At 37.8% G+C, this 22240-nt stretch overlaps 1 protein-coding gene across 1 annotated transcript in view; it reads right to left on the bottom strand.

Annotated features, from left to right (window-relative positions):
- Positions 1-6718: 6718 nt before the first annotated feature.
- Positions 6719-22240, bottom strand: part of mst1rb (macrophage stimulating 1 receptor b) — a gene marked incomplete at both ends in the record, with an annotated part of 28086 nt that continues 12564 nt past the window's right edge. The window contains 16 exons of the mRNA XM_079844799.1: positions 6719-6950; positions 8435-8571; positions 8671-8836; positions 11698-11807; positions 11992-12173; positions 12442-12522; positions 13012-13224; positions 14378-14470; positions 14609-14762; positions 14871-15017; positions 15288-15506; positions 19011-19110; positions 19200-19379; positions 20958-21094; positions 21233-21371; positions 21973-22133. Coding sequence (XP_079700925.1) covers positions 6719-6950; positions 8435-8571; positions 8671-8836; positions 11698-11807; positions 11992-12173; positions 12442-12522; positions 13012-13224; positions 14378-14470; positions 14609-14762; positions 14871-15017; positions 15288-15506; positions 19011-19110; positions 19200-19379; positions 20958-21094; positions 21233-21371; positions 21973-22133 — 2451 coding nt within the window. The remainder of the gene's footprint in view (positions 6951-8434; positions 8572-8670; positions 8837-11697; positions 11808-11991; positions 12174-12441; positions 12523-13011; positions 13225-14377; positions 14471-14608; positions 14763-14870; positions 15018-15287; positions 15507-19010; positions 19111-19199; positions 19380-20957; positions 21095-21232; positions 21372-21972; positions 22134-22240) is intronic.

The following is a 22240-nucleotide window of genomic DNA, read 5'->3' as shown; positions in this document are numbered from 1 at the left end:
CAAATTCCTCTCTTTTCTCTTGTGTTTATGAGCCACCAGCCTCATCGATCTCTCTTTCTAATACCAGCGGCATAAATCTATCACGCCAGCTAATTTAATCAGATTTGATTTCAATCTTGTACAATTAAAATTCATTAGAATGAAGCATGTATCATCAAAGCCACGGACATTAATGACTCAAATTATGAGCTCTGTAATAAAACCTAGTGAATTGCCTTCATAGAAAGCATCATATGGAGCTCAACACTGCAAAAATTACTGAGAAAAATCTGTATTTTTGTGTTGTTTTTCAGTAAAAATATCCAAAATCCTTAAAACAAACATTCCATTAAAATGAACAGAATGTTTGTTCAAAGTTATCTGGTCTTTAATAATGTTCTCAAAACATGACCACAAAAACATTATTTATACCTCATTCATGAGTTTTTGTTTACGTTTTTGTTGGACTTACGTCTAACATTTTTTAAATGATACTTCTTGTTTCAGAATGTTCAGAAAACAACGTTCCCAAAATGCATAATGATAAAACGGAATGTTCGCATGACAAAAACATTTTAAAAACAATGAAAAAACGGACAATTGTGAACGTTCAGTGAACATTCTGAAATAATGTTTTCATAATTGAATGGGAATGTTAGCAAAAGGTTCTTTGAACATTGGGAATTTACTTGAAGCAAAATTATGTAACTTTTATAATATATTTTTAAAATCACCATCTGCAATTTATTTTCACATATTATTAGCAATTAGTAGAATAGTTCTACCAGAAAGACTCGGGAGAATAAATACTGTGACAATTATCCATTAATTAACAACCCAGCAAGCAATAAAGTACTTTGGCACCACCGTCCGTAGCTCGCAATCTGAGGGTCCGGACTCTGCATATCCTGCCTGAAGACGAAGGCAGAGGCGCAGCCGACCCCAAGTATTAGAATGTGATTGGATAGATAAAAAGTTGAAGTGACGTGACAATTAAAGGATTAGTTCACTTTCAAATAAACTTTTGCTTATAATTTACTCACCCCCTTGTCATCCAAGATATCCATGTCTTTCTGTCTTCAGTCGAAAAGAAATGAAGATTTTTGATGAAAAGATTTCAGGATATTTCTGCATATAATGGAAGTCAATAGACCCCAAACGGTTCAAGGTCCAAATGAGAGGTTCAGTACAGCTTCAAAAGGGCTTTAAACCACATCAAACGGTACCAGACGATCAATAAGGGTCTTATCTAGCGAAACTAGCGCGCTCGTGACGCCACGTAAAACGCAAATTACGTTGAAAAGGTCACGCTAGACGCAGGCGGAAGTACTGAGTCAGTGTTTACAAATGAGCGGAAGGAGGACCGTATCCACATATTCAAACGTCTTTGCGCCTGCATCTAGCGTGACCTTTTCAACGTAATTGTGTTTTACGTGACGTCACGAGCGCGCATCACTGAACAGAGCAAGGCGAGCATTTGTGCTTATAAAACTTAAACTTTATTTATTTAAAAAAAAAAAATGACCGATCGTTTCGCTAGATAAGACCCTTATTGATCGTCTGGTACCGTTTGATGTGGTTTAAAGCCCTTTTGAAGCTGGACTGAACCTCTCTTATTTGGACCTTGAACCATTTGGAGGCTATTGACTTCCATTATATGGAGAAATATCCTGAAATCTTTTCATCAAAAATCTTCATTTCTTTTCGACTGAAGACTGAAAGACATGGACATCTTGGATGACAAGGGGGTGAGTAAATTATAAGCAAAAGTTTATTTGAAAGTGAACTAATCCTTTAAGTCTTCCCGGCAGAACTTATGCTAAAGCTTTCATATTTTGCAGGCAATGCAAAATTATTTTGTTCCAAAAGATAGGCCTGGTGTCTTAGCTTTTGTGATTTGTATGTTGGTATCACTTTGTGTGTGTGTGTGTGTGTGTGTGTGTGTGTGTGTGTGTTGACAAAGTGTCCCAACAAAGATGGAAATATGCGAAATCTTTCTCCGTGTGGGGATTTTTTTGGAGGAAAACAGCTTATAAAGCATACAGAATGATGTTTTTTGAAAACATAAAAATGCAGAAAGTTTACTGTGATGGATAGGTTTAGGGTTAGGAGATATAATATACAGTTTGTACAGTATAAAAACCATTATGTCTATGGAAAGTCCCCATAAAACATGAAAACACAACGTGTGTGTGTGTGTGTGTGTGTGTGTGTGTGTTGAGAGCGAGAGGATCTAAATCTGAGCTGTTAGAACATGATGAAAGGGTTCAAGGCTGCAGGTTGTGTCTATGCGGCGAGAGCAGCCTGTGTCTACAGCTCACTATTCATCTTCTCACCCAGTAGGAAATTTTATTTCTCTCTCTCTCTCTCTCTCTCTCTCTCTCTCTCTCTCTCTCTCCCCCCTCACACACAAACACACACTTTTGACACTGGTGCAGATACGAGCTCACAATCAAAGGCTGCATCTTCTGGGAATTTACTTTGGTTCTTTTATCTTGTTATAGAGGAAGTGAGCGAGGGACATGGGAGGAAAAAACTAACGTTATGATGTTTGTTTCCTCCTGTTTTATTTGTATTGGCTTCTGTTGTTGGAATGAGACTTACTACCTCTAACTTTGGAGTGGCTTTTGTCGACTTGGATCTCTCTTTTGTCTGACACTGTTGGCCAACAAGTTTTGCAATTGCACAGTCAGTTCAGTATTGCAGGTTATATAGCCTGTGCATTAAAAGTGAATAAAGGATATGCATAACAGAATATAACACACAGTGACTAGGAATCATATACTAAAACCATCATATGAAAGACGTGAACTCTTCTCTCTCGCTCTCAAAAAAAAAAAAAATCACATTGCTTTGAAAGTGAATATTGACATTTAAACTGCATAATTATATAAGGGAATCATCATTTGTTTAGTTCATTTTGCAGCAAACGGTGAGAAAAGAAAAGTGCATCCCATTTAACATTTGCTCCATCACAAGAAGGCTTTTACTGACCCCTAGTGTTCTCCTCTAGCACAAGCTCAAAGGTACAACACCTTTTTATGATTTTAAAATACTTTTTTCTCTCCCATTTCAATACGCTGAGACACATTTAATGTCGGTTATGTCAGGGTCATATTTTACTCCAAAAAAATCCCTTGTCATTACATCAGAACAAAACCTTTTTTAATACAATAAAAGCATTTTGGTTTCGTTCGTCATTTCCAGATGCTAATAACCATTCAATAAGTTCCTTAAAAAATGTATATTACCCTAGATAATTCAAGAATACACTAAAACACTGGCACCTTTGGCAAAAATTGATTTTATTTAGAGATATGCGTCATAGATGTCAAATTCTCACTCGTTTCTACAGGCTCTATAACTACAGCACGGTGATATATTCAGCTCAACACCTTTCAGCGCTGACTCATCCCAAACATCCCTCAATCCCTTTTCTGTACAAGCATCTGATATAATCACAAACCAAATACCAAGTTAAGGCTCATTGATTACAACACATCTTCAAAATTAAGTGGTGGCGATATATAAACAGAGGAAAATACTGAAAATTATTATTCACATACAAATGTAGTTGTTTCATAAATAAAATATACATCCTCTACAACTGAAATGCATTGTTATGAGGACAGTGCTTGAGTGTAAAACATAAATGTGTTAACTGCTGTAACTTAACAGTAGATTTTTACAAGGAGTTTAAAGCTGCACTATGTAACTTTTCCGTCCACTAGAGGTCGCCTATTCAAAACAAAGGCGTAGTTTGATGAAGCCAAGTTTGAGCGCAGAATCTTGAGCGATTGTTAATAATGTGAACACAACACACGCCTCTCGAGCAGCGGGACTTTTATTATGACACAGTCGCCGGCGCTTTTCCGGTCATGAGTATGAGGTAACGCAGCTCTGTTTATCATATTAGACACATCTGAGTGTGTTGAAAATTATGTTATGACGTTACTCTGTGCGTTCACTCAGCGGCTGCTATGACACTTGTTCACACTGCAGTGAGAGTAAAGCGTTTCTGCAAAATAAAACCGGAGACCAAGGGTAACACAGAAATTACGCAATTGACAGGCGACTCCCTCACACGTCCCGGTTCCTTGGTTAAAATAGCAATTTTCTCATGATTTACAAATAGTTGGACACATTTGGGATATTGTAAGTACTCAACTGAACAAATATATAACACTGGCCTAGTGGTTTTTGGATATTTTACTGAAAATGTTTTACATAGTGCACCTTTAATGCTTTGTGTGTATACTAACATACAGGTTTCATGCAGTATTTTGGCAAGCGTTTTGCCCTGTTATATGCAAAATATCATATGAACTACGGATAACTTATAGTGCCCAAAGATTTATGTGGCATATAATGGACTATGTCCATTAAAATGAGGATAAAATGAGTCAAGTGCATTGCATCGCATTGGTGTAGTGGTATCCAACTATTGCATGCATAGGCTACATAATACAATTCAAAGTGATAAAATAGGCTACATTATAAAAGCCTAATAGGGGCTTTCGCACTGGAGGAACAATTGCATATTTCCTTTCATAGAACACGTTTTTTTAGCGAGTTCGCACTGCAGGAACTGGGAACGATTTTAGTTTTAGGAATACCTTTCAAGGGTACTACATTAGCTCCTACTTCAGAGTAGGATCGAATGCTGCCTTTACGTGTTATCGGAAATGTCCTACTTCCCGTCGTGATTATGCTCGTCATATTCAAGTGCTTTGTTGTTGGAAAGAGCAGGAATCATGGAGGACACCAGGTTTATTCTTGCCTATTTATTCTATTGGGAAATCGTATCAAATGATTATTCATATGTAAATATGCATTACTTTAATGACAAAACAAAGCGTTGTTGTTGTAGCTATAAAAAATCTAATAAAGAATAGCAGTCACAGCAAAAATCATTCTACCCTCCGCCATGTTTAAAGTTTGTGGCCCGCCCAACTCTGGAACTTTATCAAAATTATCCCCAAGCTTCCCAGTGAAAAATACAACTTGAGAAGGCGTTCGTTTCCAATTTTTAACTAGGAAACTCATATTTACGATAATTCTGTGAAGGCAGCATAACCAAAGTCCCTTTAAGACAAATCATTTCACTCAGCGGCCATTTTTGAAACGCCTCTTGAATCTCTTTTAATGGGGAAATCAAATCTCCAAAACTGTTCGCCAAGCGTACGATTAAATGTAATATTTGAAATCAGCCAAGAAATCTGACAACAACTGTCTCATAAATGTTGTTTCTAAGTGCTCGAATCATGACAAAAAAACTGCATTATTCAGCCTGGACAAAGCTAGCGCGTCTCAGTCTCTATAGCAACAGGAGCTTCTAACAGCAGCTGCAGTGACAAATGGCTTTACTAATCAACAATTGTCTCTTTAATTTAGAAGGCGGGGCTTATTCGCCATATTAGGCGTTAACATTTCTTCCATAAGTAATCGGAGTGTACCATCTTCCTATATAAAGTCTGTGGTATAAACCAAGCACAATAGGAACTACAAGTGATGTAAGTGTACATTGAATGCCCGAACACATATGAAACACCGGCACCCGCCATTTTTAAAAAGCTGTGTAAACACACAGTTTATAGCCTATATTTTTACTCCACGAATATGGAAAACAGTGATAGATGGACCGACGCCGAAGTCCAGGCACTTCTCAACCTTTAGGCTAAGGAAGAACAAGCAAAACATGATTGTGTATTTCTGCTCAGATAGCGACATTGGGCATACACCACAAGCCAAATGCTATAATAATTTTTCACATTCTGTTTACTATCTTTAACAGTTCTATCTAATATGAATGCTGTCAAAATAAAAGTCCCGCATAACAACCAGAATGGTAGGATGTAAGTTACGGATAACATCACTTCAGAGTTCCTACCCTGCTGGCTAGTTCCTATGACTGAGTGCGAAAGCCCCTATTAAATCCATATACTGAGCACCAGTATGGATCCTGTTAAAATAGTACTGTTTAAGTAGTATTCTAGCATGCTATTTAAAGAGGCCACATTATGCGCTTTTACACATTTTTGATTCGGTCTTTGGGGTCTACTAGAATAGGTTTGCATGCTTGAATGTTAAAAAAGCACATTATTTTTCACATATTTGACACGGTTGCAGCACCTCTCTTTCCAGTCTATCAGTAATGCTCTGTTTAGTTACTGTCTGCATGAAGCCCCTCCTTACGAAAAGCACAATGTGCTCTGATTGGTCGGCCGGGCCATTGTGATTGGTCAACTGCTTCAGGCGTGTTTTGTAAATGTCACGGCCCTTACCATAACCGTGAGTTTCACCACACTGCTAATGCAACTGCAACTTTTTTTGTGTATGTCTTTGGGCAGGAATTATGATTGTAAATTAGGGATATTGTGATGTGTACATTCCTGGAAGAAAAACTACAATCAAGACGTTTCAGGGAATTCAGAAACTTAGCTCAGAACAAGTGCTTACTGATATAGAGAGTAACTCCCTTTATAGTGGACGTTTAGTGTAGGCTTTGTAACTTTGCAGACCTTTTTTGTGCTCAAACAGACACATTACACACTAAAGAAAAAAAAGCATAATAGCATGTGGTTTGTTTTTGTATGCTTTCGAAACGCTCTCGCGGTACTTTGATGTCATACACCGATTGGGCTGTGCAGCGCCACTTCAAGTCGAACACACCTACTGTCTTGTCAGCACGGCCACAAAAAAGACTCCCTTTTTAGTGAGTATCAAACCAGTTAACCAATCAGCTAGAGAATGAGCCTGCGTCATCTGCATCTGACGAATCATATTCATCGGCAGAGTCTGTTAGGGCGGGGTAGGGCCGGGGCTGGTCCAAATTGACATATGTGACCTTCAGGCTGATGTAGTGCTCCCCCTCTAGGCTGGACAGAATATTCATTACAGCATACACTAGTGTGGAGAAGGTAGGTCTCTTCTCAGGGTCAGGGTCCCAACACTGTAACATAATGGCAAACCTGCAAATAGAGAGGTGAGGGTCAGTCATCTCTCAACTGGCTCACCTCAATTGAAAAGTGACCGGCTTTGTCATGCTGTATTTACAAATCAGGCATCTGATGTCATAGTAACCACGTTTGAACACATTCACACAAATTTCCATGGCTGAACCTCATCACCGGTCATGTTTCCACATCCTGTTCCTACACTGAGTCACTAACCATTCCTTTAATTATGACAGTGTTCCAGAATTTCCAACTCTGCCCTTTAAAATTTTGTTCTGTTGTCCAATATGATTTATCACCAAAGCTACATTTACAGCATTTGATCAAAAATACAGTGCAAAGAAATATTGTGAAATATTACAATTTTACTATATTTAAAAATGTGGTTCATTCTTGTGATGCAAAGCTGAATTTTCAACACCATTACTCCAGTCTTCAGTGTCACATGATCCTTCAGAAATATTTCTAATATGCTGATTTGGTGCTTAGAAGTAAAGAAAATTATGAAACGTAACTTTGCCCTCAGCCAAATGGATTTTCTCTGGAACAAGTAATAGATTAATAAGACCAAAGATTGCATGTTTGATATACCCAAAACAAAATGCTTAACCACTACATATTACATATGCAAATTCCAGAAGGACTAGCCATTGAAAAAAAAATTGCAATGGGTACTTGAAAACTCTTAAAACTACATTCTAATATCAGCAGTGTTGGTAAAATTACAGTGGGTTTGCTCCTCAGCCATTGACGTTGGCTGTGAGAAATGCTGTCGGTATAGATCCGGCAGAAACAAGCGGAGTGATACAAATTGTGAAACGGTTTCTGTGTGATGTTAGTAGAATATCGCATGACTTGAAAAGGCTCTCAGCCAATCAGATTACAGAACCAGAACTAACTTGTGTGTGTGTGTGTGTGTGTGTATATATTTTATATTACTTTCAATATCTAGAACTTTAAAACTTCTTTTGTTATCATGGAATATTCCCAGACATATTTTCCCCACTTTGGTTAAAAGCTTAAGGTTTAGTTAGTGATTGCTGGAAATGTCTCAAGGTTTACAAAGTTTTGCAGAGTCACTTGGAGAACATTAAAAACTACGTTGGTTTTTAAATATTTCCCTCTGTCTGAAAGTGAACGATGATTAACTCTCTGGGTATAGTGCTTCAGGTGATGGATAATTGAAGGGACATTCACAATAACCTTTTGATTGACCTTTTCCACCGCTCTGAATACTGAGTAAGCTCTAAACCCTCTGAACCTCAAATGGTGGAAAAACACTAGACTGACTGACAGTTACTTAAAAACCATTGCAATTCCAAAAGGCCATGTCACTCTCTCTGTTATGCTGTGGAGCAATTTCTTAAAACAAATGGAAGAATGGAAGGAGATAGAACCAGCCTCAGAGTAAACCAACCAAAATTCACACATTTGACCAACACATTGATTGACTAAGGAAAGTAAGTTGGTGCATCTTGTAGAAAAATGGAGAAACTTACAAGGGATCTGGACAATACTGTGGCTGAGGCAGTCGTCGTCCCTTTAAGAGGTAATGTGTGACATCATATGGGTCAACTTCAGGGTACGGGCTGGCTCCTCGTGTGAGCATCTCCCACATTAGAACCCCAAAAGACCACTGCAGTCAGAATCAAAAGTTAAGGAGAAACGGTGTATAATTAATACTTACTGTAGTCCAGTAGTTAAAGGTAAGCATATTCAAATTTTCATATCTCACCACATCTGACTTGGTCGTGAACTTCTGCGTCTGCAGGCTCTCAATGGCCATCCATTTAACAGGTAATTTGGCTTTCCTGTGATCCTGGACGCTGTAGTACTCCTTCTCAAGCACATCTCGAGCCATTCCAAAGTCTGCTACCTTTACAGTGTAGGATTCATCAAGCCTGAGAGAACATAGGTTGAGTCTGTACCAAATTCACAATTTTAATTTGAACTTCACTGTGCAGTTACATACATAAGAAAGAATAGATGGTAGAGGTGAATTAAAATAATGCATAGATGTTCTGACAAAATTTGGAGCTTTGCAAGCAGACTTTTTTATCAGTTTGGAACCCTGAAGGCCCCAATATACTATCGGCTTTTCCGTTCTTAGCTTAGAACGAAATTACGCTGACTACACTGTTAAGAGCAGCGTTTAGATTTACATGTTAATATGTGCTGCATGCTTTCCTCTCAATAACAAAAACACCCAACAAAAATAACAGCGGTGAGAAAACAAGCATCTGATCATAATGATGTGGATATGTTTACACAAGGTCTGCAATTCAGCATTTCATGTCACATTTATATAGCACGTTATACAAACGATTGATTTAAAGCAAGCAGCTTTACGGTATTAAACATCAGGGTTTCTGCAGGTTTCACCAAGTCAAATGTAAAACTTTAAGACCTTTTTAAGACCATTATGAATTCAATTTAAGACCTATATCACGCAATAAAAAAACATACAAAGGAAATGCAGAATCACAAAATTACTTGCAAAGCAAAATAATTAATTTATTAGTAGTAGTAAACTTGCGCTTCCTCATAGCTCAATCTCACCAGGATTGAAACAAATTATATATATATAAAAATGTTTCATTTTGTCACGGCAATTTCCAAAAATGTGCTGTTTTTTTCATAATTAGGATGCCACATTTACCATATTATTATGTTAGATGCACAATAGTCACACATGACAATAAAAGGTCCAGTGGTGTGCTATAATAACATGACCGCTTAAAGTGGGAAATATGACCAAAATCTTACAAGTAAACCACGTCAATAAGCAATTGCTTAATATAAGTAAAAAGTTCTCAAAGCCTAGAAATAGAACCAATCACACAAGCGCTGACAGACGGCAAACGCATGCACAGAATCCATAGTCAGAATGACATCGGTCAGTAACGAACTGGTTTATTAACTCTTTTTTTAGTGCTATCAGGCATATCTTACTTTTATTTGGTCATTATGCGAGATGGCAGGTGAGAAAGATTCGTGCGGAACTGGAGAACTGTTAGCTGAAGAATAAAATCCGTTTGATGTGTCTGTGGTACAATCTGAAAGAGACTAGCGCATATAACATGAAAGCTAATTGGCTGCAATATAAGATGCATGTTGGTCTCATTGGTAGTTGTAATACAGCGAACTATAGTTGGACTAGCGAAAGAAAGAACTACAACACCCCAGATAAAACACACTAAAGCGCTGCGGGAGCATTTCAATGAGCAATAGAGGTAGCGTTGCATGGAGGTAGGAAAATTAAGACCTGTTTAAAATGATTTAAGACCTAGAACTCAATACTTCAGCGAATTTAAGACTTTTTAAGGCCTAAAATGTAGGGAACCCTGAACATGAAAAAACAGTGTCAGTCTCATTTTTAAAGGAGTATGCGACTTTAAAATTACATTACCCCATGATTTACTCACCCTCAAGCCTTCCTTTTTACTTCATAAAGTTTTAAATATGGAAATTTTTCTTACACAAACGCATCGGTTCTCTTCCGAAGGCCTTTATTAACCCCCCAGAGCCATGATGGATGCACTTTTTTGAGCTTCAAACTCAATAGACTTTGCGTCAGGATATATATTAATATAACTCCGATTGTGTTCATCAGAAAGAAGAGAGTCGTTTGCACCTAGGATGGCTTGAGGGTGAGTAAATCATGGGGTAATTTTCATTTTAAAGTGAACTACTCCTTTAATTAAAATTACACCAATTTCATCTATAAAGCAGCTCTCCAGTGAGTTCATTACCTTCTCTGACTTTGACGGACTGAACAGAAGAAATGAGCTTGAGAAGATTTCCAGGTCAAAGAAGGCGGAGCTTCAGAGCACACCTACATTTACCCTCAAGTCATCCTAGGTGTATATGACTTTTTTCTTTCAGATTAATTCAATCGGAGTTATATTAAATAATGTCCTGGCTCTTCCAAGCTTTATAATGGCAGTGAATAGAGGATGAGATTTTTGAGCCCAAAAAAGTGCCTCCATCCTTCATAAAAGATATCCACACGGCTCCGGGAGGTTAATAAAGGCCTTCTGAAGCAAAGTGATGTGTTTGTGTAAGAAACATATCCATATTTAAAACTTTATAAACTAAAAAAAACTAGCTTCAGACAGACGGACGTTCACATCGATTTACGGCGAAAGTGACCTGATGCATGACGTACTGAATTTTTAAAGAGAAATGTCAGAGGATTTCGATATAAGAGAAGAGGAGCTTGAGTTTGTTGCCCAGCCCTATATGTTTGAACCACGAGAGACATCAAAGCTTGGGCAAGTTTACTCCTACATCGTGTCAGGGGTTACTCTTTTGGTGTAAGTCGACTTGCATAGGCCGTCTGCTTGAAGCAATTATTTTAGTTTTTTAAAGTTTTAACAATGGATTTTTTCTTACAAAAATGCATCACTTCGCTTTAAAAGGCCTTTATTAAACCCCGGAGCTCTGTGGATATCTTTTATGATGGATGGATGCACTTTCTTGGGCGTTAAAATCTCATCTTCTATTCACTGCCATTATAAAGCTTGGAAGAGCCAGGACATTATTTAATATACCTCCCATTGTGTCTCGTCTTGCTTGAGGATGAGTAAATCCTGGGCTAATTTTAATTTTTGGGTGAACTATCCCTTTAATCAGCATGGACCAATAGTAGTTTGAAAGTGTTTCCCAGTCGGAGTGAACAGATTGAACGGAAAATCAATCTCCAAACAAACTTCGCTTCTTCGATTTGGCTTGAAGTAAATTTTTTGCATGCAAAACTCACATGCAATTGCGTGCTGCTAGATCCCGGTGTACGAATTTCTTTTGTGCCAGATACTCCATTCCTTTAGCAACCTGAAGCCCGAAGCCAATCAAATCCTTAACTGTGGGATTCTAGGATGAGACAACAAGACTATATAAGACTCAAATAGAAAATGCACACGGTGAGTTTGTGTGATTTTTGGCAACATCACTTCCTGGAACTTCTATAAAGGTTATGAACAGTGCAGGAGGTCATGTTGTGAAATCCATTCACAAATACAAAGAAAAAATACATAACATATTTCTAGCAACTGACCCTCTTCTCACAGCGAATGAAGTGACGCAAGTCTCCGTGTTTCATGTAAGGTAAGACCACCAACGGAAGTCCCTCTTCGGGAAGCAGGATACCCAACAGAGAGAGAACATTACTGTGATGAAATCCCTTCATCAGAATGCCCTCTTTCAGAAACTGCTCCACTTCTTCCACATCTGTTATTCCTACCAGAGAGAAGAAGAAAAAACTGTTGTCATGCAAGCATTTGTATTATTTAAGTCGATTTACATTTAGAGATTGGTCTTCTAAAAAATGTACGGTATACATTTACTCAGTTATTGCAGTTTCAAACCCATGCATGGTTTAAGCAACAGGAACACTGCTAACAGCTAGCCAATTTTCTAAATAAATGTTTTTCATCAGGTAGGTCATCCCGAGAGTGCAGTTCAGATTTTCAGGAGTATCTTTATGAGCCATTGAGGAGTTTCTTACTGTTGAGAGATTTCACAGCACAATGGATTTCTCTGTTGTTGTGGTCAGTGAGGTAACCATGATAAACTGTGCCAAAGTGTCCTGCGGGGAAAAAAAGCATGTTTATTAATCTTCAAGTTCAGAATATGACCGTATTCCCTTTTAAAGTAATTGCATTCTTGAGAAATGAAGCAATATCTTCTAAACCCTGGAGTTTAGGGTCAGTAAGTGACAGTAAAGGCATTCATAATGTTTCAAAAGATTTCTATTTCAAATAAAAATTTGAACTTTATATTCATCAAAGCATCCTTAAAAATAATGTAGCATAATCAGCATATTAGAATTGATTTATGAAGGATCATGTGACACTGAAGACTGGAGTAATGATGCTGAAAATCCAGCTTTGATCACAGGAATGTATTAAAATAGAATTTAGGTATTTGACATTGTATTAATTTTTCACAATATTACTGTATTTTTGATCAATTATATACAGCATTGATGAGCATAGACTTTCAAAAACCTTATCGACCCCAAACTTTTTAACGCTAGTAAATTGCAGCATACAGCATATTTTATTTACAAACAAACCCTTTCCGATGATCTGGTGGTGGTGAACCTTAAGCATGGAGGCTGGGATCAGCACGTCCTTCACCTCCTCCAGCAGCTCAGGGCGGAAACTGGTGATGGAGATCTTCTCTGGGGGCATGAGTGGGGTCAGGGTTGTGTCCAGGGGGCCTGTGTAGGCCAGGCCGGGGAACGCCACGACCCCAGCGGAGGCAGTGATGGTTGTGATGGGCAGTTCTACAAGGACCAAAGAACAATGGAAGTGATTCCAAAATATTTAGCCTTCAAATAAATGTGTAGACCTAATCTTTCATATGAACAGAAATTAGGGTTGTGCTCTTATTAGGATACATTAAAACATATATTATGATATATAATGTTTGATTCCATTTATTTTTCTTGCACATGGAAGTAGAATCAGAACTTTCCCCCCATCCCTGCTAGAAACTATTCAATTAAATATCTTAAACTTGGTCAAAAGTTTTTGGATGGTAAGATTTTTTAATGTTTTTCTCTTCTGCTCACCAAGGCTTCGTTTATTTGATCCAAAATAAATGACAAAAACAATATTATTGTGAAATATATGTTTTCTATTTGAATACATTTTAAAATGCAATTTATTCCTGTGATCAAAGCTGAATTTTCAGCATCTTTACTCCAGTCTTCAGTGTCACATGATCCTTCAGAAATCATTCTAATATACTGATTTATAATTATTATCAATTTTATAAACGGTTGTGTAAAAAAATGTTTTCAAGATTTTTTGATGAATAGAAAGATCAAAAGAACAGCATTTATCTGAAATCGAAAGCTTTTGCAACATTATAAATGTCTATACTGTCACTTTTGATCAATTTAATGCATCCTTGCTAAATAAATGTATTAATTTCTTTAAGCCCCCCCAAAGTAAAAATTATTACTAACCCAAAACTTTTGAACAGTAGTGTAATGTTGCAAATGCTTTCTATTTCAGATAAATACTGTTATTTTGAACTTTCTATTCATCAAATAATCCTAAAAAAATGTACACAGCTGCTGTGAACATTGATAATAATCATAAATGTTTCTTGAGCAGCAAATCAGCATATTAGAATGAGTTCTGAAGGATCATGTGACACTGAAGACTGGAGTAATGATGCAGAAAATTCAGCTTTGCATGACAGAAATAAATTACACTTTAAAATATTTTCAAATAGAAAACCATTATTTTACATTTTAATAAAATTTCACAATATTACAGTTTTTTTTGTTTTTTTTTTAGATTTACATTAAAAAATCTTACCGTCCAAAAACGGTAGTGAGTAAAAAAATATGAAATCGCTGATAATTCAGTGATAGATCATTATGATCTTTTTTTAAATTTGTTGCAGATGTGAAGGTTTTGTCTCACCACGTCTGTAGTCTCCTAAGGGACATAAATCCACACTATTATTACGTGAACGACTGTGGGAAAAATAAGACAGACGACTTTCTGCCAGCGAAGCTGTGGATTTAAAAAAAAAAAAAAAATGTTTTATAATATCGATTGTCTTAACTGTGCTTGCTAAGATGTGTAACTGAAAAAGATCTGACCGCAAACTAAAATTAAATTGAATTAAAGGAAAATGTGAAATCTGCTCACCTTTTTTCTGCTTCCTAAGATGTTTCAGCACAATGAAGGCCATAACTGCACCTGTCACCAGAGCTGCCAGTATGCCAAGCACAATACCCACCATGTAGTGGTTACTGACCACGATTACAGTGCCAACATTATGCGTGTACCCATTAACTGTTACCTGGCATGAGAAATACTGATGTCAGAGTGAGGTTGTATTACGCAACTAACGTCAATGTGCTTTGGCTAAAGACAAGGTAATTTACTACATTTACTGTCAAACACTCACCTTCACAGGTACACCCTCACTGGGAATAGTGAGATTATTAGGGATCCTGCATGTGATCTCATTATCTAGAACTTTAGCACCACAGTCAACGTCTCCAACCGTCATCGTGATTGACATGCAGGAACTCACAAGGTTCAACTTCTGATGCTGCATCATAAGAAAAAATATATATATTTATTATTTTCACACACAGTTTCTTTATAGTGAAAGTTATTACTAGTGAAAATTATTTATCTTTAAATGTGATTTAGCTCTCAAAATTTAGTTTAAATCAGATTTTGAATCTCAGATTTTAAATGTGGTCTCAGACTTTTGGACCCCATAAAAAGTTCTCAAGGCATACCATGAAAGATGATTAAAAGTGAAAAAGTGCAGCAATGGAATAATGTGATTTTAATAATGGAAGTATCTACATACATGCAAGGACACTTCATCAAACCCAGGGTAGAGTCTTAGTATGTGACCTTCAGTCTCAAACGGGATGGGTCTGCCATAGGGGTGGTAGGAGAAGTCTTGTTTCCACAGGCCAAGCACTCCGTCCATGTCAAACGAGAGCTCGCCCTCTTCGGTCTCATCTCGATGGAAGACGGGGGTGAAGCACTCCATTCGGGTGGGTTTTGCTTTACCTCTGCACTCCTTCAGAGAATAATAGTATGAAACAAATGTAAAACAAGAAGAATGTCAGGTTGTTGTGCGATGAGTCCACAAATCTATATCTGTTTGATTTTATTCTGCAATCTACAACCCCAAATCAGAAAAAGTAGGGACAGTATGGAAAACGCAAAAAAAAGAAAAAAAGAAGTGATTTCTAAATTTACTTTGACTTGTATTTCATTGCAGACATTATGAACACAAAATATTTCATGTTTTGTCTGGTCAACTTCATGTCATTTGTAAATATGCATCCTTTCCTGTCATTCAGACCTGCAACACATTTCAAAAAAAGTTGGGACAGGAGCAATTTAGGGCTAGTAATGAGGTAAAATGGTTAAATAATGAAATAATTTGAAACAGGTGATGTCAACAGGTGATTGTAATTATGATTTGGTACAAAAGCAGCATCCAAGAAAGGTATAATCCTTTAGGAGCAAAGATGGGCCGAGGATCGCCAGTTTGCCAACAAATACATGAGAAAATTATTAAAATGTTAAAAAACAATGTTCCTCAAAGAAAGATAGGAAGAGATTTGGATATTTCACATTCAACAGTGCATAACATAATTAAAAGATTCAAGGAATTTGGAGGAATTTCAGTGCGTAAAGGACAAGGGCGCAAGCCTAAGCTGAACAACCGTGATCTCCGATCCCTCAGACGGCACTGCATCAAGAATCGTCATTCATCTATAAGCGATATCACCACATGGGCTCAGGACTACTTTGGCAAACCCTTGTCAAGTACAATACGTAGTTACATCCACAAATGCCAGTTAAAACTGTACTGTGCCAAAAGGAAGCCCTATGTTAACAGTGTCCAGAAGCGCCGTCGACTTCTCTGGGCTCGGAGGCATCTGGGATGGACCATCACACAGTGGAAACGTGTACTGTGGTCAGATGAATCAGTATTTCAGGTATTTTTTGGGAGGAATGGACGCCGTGTGCTCCGGACCAAAGAAGAAAAGGATCATCCAGACTGTTACCAGCAACAAGTCCAAAAGTCAGGGTCTGTCATGGTATGGGGTTGTGTCAGTGCCCTTGGCAAAGGTAACTTGCACTTCTGTGAAGGCACCATTAATGCTGAAAGTACATAGAGATTTTTGAGCATAATATGCTGCCTTCAAGAAGACATCTTTTCCAGGGACGTCCATGCATATTTCAACAAGACAATGCAAAACCACATTCTGCACACATTACAAAGTCCTGGCTGCGGAGGAAGAGGGTACGGGTACTTGACTGGCCTGCCTGCAGTCCCGACCTGTCTCCAATAGAGAATGTGTGGCGCATTTTGAAGCGCAAAATGCGACAACGAAGACCCCGTACTGTTGCCCACCTTAAGACTTGTTTGCAGGAAGAATGGGACAAAATTACACTTGAAACACTTCATCACTTGGTGTCTTCAGTCCCTAAACGTCTTTTAAGTGTTGTGAAAAGGAATGGCAACATTACAAAGTGGTAAATGCTTTACTGTCCCAACTTTTTTGAAATGTGTTGCAGGTCTGAATGACAGGAAAGGATGCATATTTACAAGTGACATGAAGTTGACCAGACAAAACATGAAATATTTTGTGTTCATATTGTCTGCAATGAAATACAAGTCAAAGTAAATTTAGAAATCACTTCTTTTTTTTTTATTTGCGTTTTCCATACTGTCCCAACTTTTTCTGATTTGGGGTTGTACAAACACTAAGGCTGCACTGCAAACATAAAGGTTTAAAACACTTTAATTTATAATCGAAGCTCTCGGTGGAAGAACAGAGACAACATTATGAAAGTTTGACATGATCTGAAGACCACCATCGTTGTGGTCACTAAGGGTGTGTTCACACTTGGCAGGTTTGGTTAAATTAAAACGAACTCTGGTGCGATTGCTCTGTTAGTGCGGTTCATTTGAATAAGTGTGAATGCTGCCATCCGAACCCTGGTGTGCACCAAACAAGCGGACCAAGACCCCGGAGATGCTTCCAAATGAACTCTGGTACGGTTCAACAGCATACCTGGTTTTCCCATTCCCTTCATTCCTGCCTCTGTTTTGACTCCTTTACACATTTTCTAAGCTCTTTGAGAGTTCGTAGCTTGTAAAAATACCATCATATGTACGCACATACAATCAGTGCATTGAGCCCAGCACACAGAATTGTTTCAGTAAGTTAAAATATACATCATAAAAGCCTTTTTTTTTGTGTTTGTTTTGTTTCTTTAGGTTTGGTGTTAAAAATGACAGTGTGAACGCTAAGTGAACCAGTACTAAATGTATCATTTTCTTTTTTGGACTGGACCAAAAGAACCAAACTACAAGTGTGAACACACCCTAAAGAGACTAGATAGATTCACCCAACACTACATATATAACCTTAAACATAGAAAATTAATAAACAGTGCTGGAAATGTATACTTATGGCTTAAAAAGGTAATTTCATACTTTTCTTTAAACATTTAGCCACGTTTTTCTTTGTGCCAATTGTTGGTACAATATTTGATTAGTTTATAAAGTTATAAAAATGGATTTCTTTTCTTACAAAAACGCATCGGTTTGCTTCAAAAGGCAAGCAGCCATATCACCCAGTACCCCAAGACTGGTTTCCCACTGAAGCTAAGCAGGGCTGAGCCTGGTCAGTACCTGGATGGGAGACCAACTGGGAAAACTAGGTTGCTGGTGGTAGAGGTGTTAGTGAGGCCAGCAGGGGGTGCTCACCCTGTGGTCTGTGTGGGTCCTAACACCCCAGTTTAGTGATGGGGACACTATACTGTAACAAGCACCGTCCTTCGGATGAGACCAACGTCTCATCTGAAGGACGGTGCTTAAGAAGGTCATTAAAAATCCTCTGTGGTCATTAAAAATCCCAGGATCTCCATCGATAAAGAGTAGGGGTGTAACCCCGGTATCCTGGCCAAATTTGCCCATTGTTCTCTGTCCATCATAGCCTCCTAATCATCCCCATATACCAATTGGCTTCATCATTCTGTGTCCTCTCCACCAATAAGCTGGTGTGTGGGGAGCGTTCTGGCGCAATATGGGTGCCGTCGCATCATCCAGGTGGACGCTGCACATTGGTGGTGGTTGAGGAGATTCTCCCCTTCTATGTAAAGAGCTTTGAGTGCCTAGAAAAGTGCTATATAAATGTAACAAATTATTATTATTATCATAATTTTTTAACCCCCCGGAGTCATATGGATTACTTTTATGATGGATGGATACACTTTTTTTGGGGCTTCAAAATCTCAGTTACTATTGGTTTGAGGGGGGAGTAAACCATGGGATAATTTTCGTTTTTGGGTGAACTATCCCGTTAACCGTTTTTCCATCCTACAGTAGTTTTTCAATAAATATTTTAGAACTTTTGAGTTCTGAAAGTTACAGCATGATACAATTATTTTTTATTTTAAACTATTAAGCAAACGTCCTTATGATATGACCCCTTTAAATGAACAAGGAAAAGGGTCAGTACTGTCAAATATCTCTGGAGCAAAAGTGTATTGATCTTACAGTGAAAACAGACTTGAGGTGGCTTTCTTTGGGTTTAAAGTAGACAACAGTTCTGTAGACAGAGTCCAGATTCCGGCCTTCTATGACGATTCTTGACCCACTGCAATTCAGCAAAATAAAATGTTAGACAATCCATATTTTTTTCTCAACTGCCAGTAAGTAAACAATGACTTCCTGCATCTACAGTACCTGTCAAAGCTGCAATCGGGCAGCACCGCAAGAATCTCAGGGGACTTTTTGTAGCGGAAAACTTTAGTAGTCACAACACGGGACTTATCGATGTAAACACGGAGCACAACGTCTTTTACCTCCGTCACAGGCTGAGAGACACATATGATGGAGGACAGGTTTCCTCTGGCCGGAGATACACTGAAGGATGAACACCATTACATATTGTATGAAACATTCTAGATTTAGACCTGGCCTACAATAAAATGTATTTACATACTTTGATATATTTCATACATTTTACAAAACCATTAAAATAATCATTACTATTGTATATCATATACATGTACACTACCATTCAATTTGGGGTCAGTAATTTTTTTTTTTTAAAGGAACACTTTTTTTTAGGAACACTAAGACTTTAGCTTATTCACCGTATAATGAAATGTTGTGATTTTACACAGCGCCTGAAAATAACCTAAGTTCCATCAACACAACCAACGTGACAACCTGCGGGCACAGAGAGCGTGCTGGGGACTATTTTCAGATGCTGCGTAATATCATTGCGCTGCTGCACTCATGGTAAGGCAGCAAAGTTCCTTGATTATTACGCAGGAATGAGAGAATAGTTCCTAGACATATCGGTCTAGAAAATCATAACTTTTCATTTTCCGTCTGTCTTAGTACACAATGTAACTATACACATCACAACATGTAAATAGGAAAATGTTGGCATTATTTTGTCACTTATTGAGCAGTAGGCTAGCTGGAGCCGTTTACCTCCAGTCTTTGTGCTAAGCTAGGCTAGCGGTGTGTGCGTCAGACAGAGTTATGGCACGCACGGAGATGAGAATGGTATGTATGGACTTATCTAACTCTGGGGGATACAGTGAAAAAGCTAAAGTTCCAAGAAGTCAGCATATTCCTTTAAAAAAATTAATACTTTTACTCAGCAAGGACACATTAAATTGATCAAAAGTTACGGTAAAGATAATTATAGTGTTACAAATTATTTCTAATTCAAATGAATGCTATTCTTTTGAACTTTCTACTCATCAAAGAATCTCTTTACTGTATTTTTGATTCAATAAATGCAGCCTTCGTGAGCAAAAGAGATTTATTTCAAAACATTAAAAAAAATCAAACCAACTAGCCCGGATGCCAGACAAATTTAGCCCCGCCCACAACATTTGATTTCAGGAAATTCGGTCTGAACTTGATCTGATGTGGAGCAACTATACCCGAACAGGAGCTGTTCGGACCAAATCAAAATTAATTATTAATGCGTTGAATTAATTCTAATCCTAAACGGAGAACTTGTTCGTACATGCATTCACCTTTATTATTTCTCTCACAAATTATGATCGTGTTGGTAAGTACTCCGTGTATCCTTAAATTATTTTACAACACCGGCATAGATCGTTTACACTCATCTTCTTCTTCTTCTACTTCTTCCAGTGTGCGTGCAGTTGAGTTCTGTTGACAACTATGCGTCGCTCCGTTGCTCTGATTGGTTGTAGGTCTATCCAATTTAGGTCTTTCCTGGTTCAGTTGAAACACGCCCCATAATCACAGCCCAATGGAGCAGTATCAGACTATGGCTAAGTATGACGACGTATGGCTACAAACCAACCTTAACATTATTTTTTTTATTTAGTGTACATTATTTTAATATAATAAATGTGTTTTAGGCATATTCACACAAAATGTAGTTTGCTATAATTGGCAGTGCTTCTTCAGGCCACTAGATGAAAACTGATATAATGGATACACACACACCTTCGGATTGGACATGTTTCTCCATCAAGTGTAACTTTCCTGTTCTTGCCAGAGTCCAGATAAGGACCTGTGATGGTGATGAGGGTTCCTCCGTCCACTGGCCCATAGTCAGGTTGAACCTCAGTGATGTTTGGAACCTGGTGTAAAAAGGATGTTGAGCAAAGGTCATCTAATGTCAACACACTTGCTAATGACTATTGTTAGAAAAAAATCAGGTTGACGATTTTAAGAGAAGGAAATGCATGTTTTGCTTGCGTAACAAATACACTAATTACCACAAAGGTGAATCCAGGCATCTCTGCACTTCCTTCAATAGAGTAACGGCCCTCCACTCGGCCCTCATGCACTTTTGCTGTGACGTTCAATGGTTTAAAAAGTGGCTCTGTCGCCCCAGAGCGGATCTTACAAAATAAGCTGGGCAGAAAAAATGACCAGTTACATGACTTAAACACTTATCTTCATACAACAATGCCAAATCCCAAATCTTCATGTTGATACAAGACTGTTATGCATCTTCTTTCCATGAGCATACAAAATTCCTTTGCAAATATTTATGTGAAAATTAAACCTAACATCCTAATGACTTTTTCAAGTGTTCATTGTGCTCATTTATTTGATTAAAACAAAACAAAATATTATTACAATTTAAAATAACGTTTTTTTTCTGTTTTAATGTGTCAAATGATCCTTCAGAAATCATTCTAATAGGCTGATTTGCAGCTCAAGAAACACTTATGATTATCAATGTTGATATTTTTGTGGAAACAAAGATCATTTTTTTCAGGATTCTTTGATGAACAATAACGTAGAAAGAACAGTATTTATTTGAAATAATTTCTTTTAACAGTGTACATTTTAAAAAACGTGAATTTATTGCATCCTTACTGAATAAAGTATTCATTTCTTTTTAAAAAAAAACACTGCCCCCAAAGCTTGAACAGTAGTGTGTAAGTGGAAAAATAACCCTTTTATAGCTATTCCTTGTCTGTAAGAAGAGGAAATCAGTAATACTTACTGTGTGTTGTTGCTTTTGTGAGGCTGGACCACACAGACGGCCTCACCCAGCTTCACATCATGGGTTCTGGCCGTGATAGTGGGTCGCAGGGGCGACTGGAACTCCCATCCGCACAGAGTCATCTCACTCTGACCATCAGGTGGCGCTGTCTTGGGGAAAAACTGCACAGAACATTTCCATACATGTTTTATTTGCTAAATGCTTTCTATTACCCTGTGGGTAAACACTTAAGAGCCAATGATTGGATCATTATTGCAGTGAATATAAT

The sequence above is a fragment of the Gobio gobio genome, assembly GCF_949357685.1.
Source record: "Gobio gobio genome assembly, chromosome: 19".
Lineage (NCBI taxonomy): Eukaryota > Metazoa > Chordata > Actinopteri > Cypriniformes > Gobionidae > Gobio > Gobio gobio.
The sequence above is the reverse complement of the archived record's forward strand: the minus strand, read 5'-3'. Positions and strand labels throughout refer to the sequence as shown.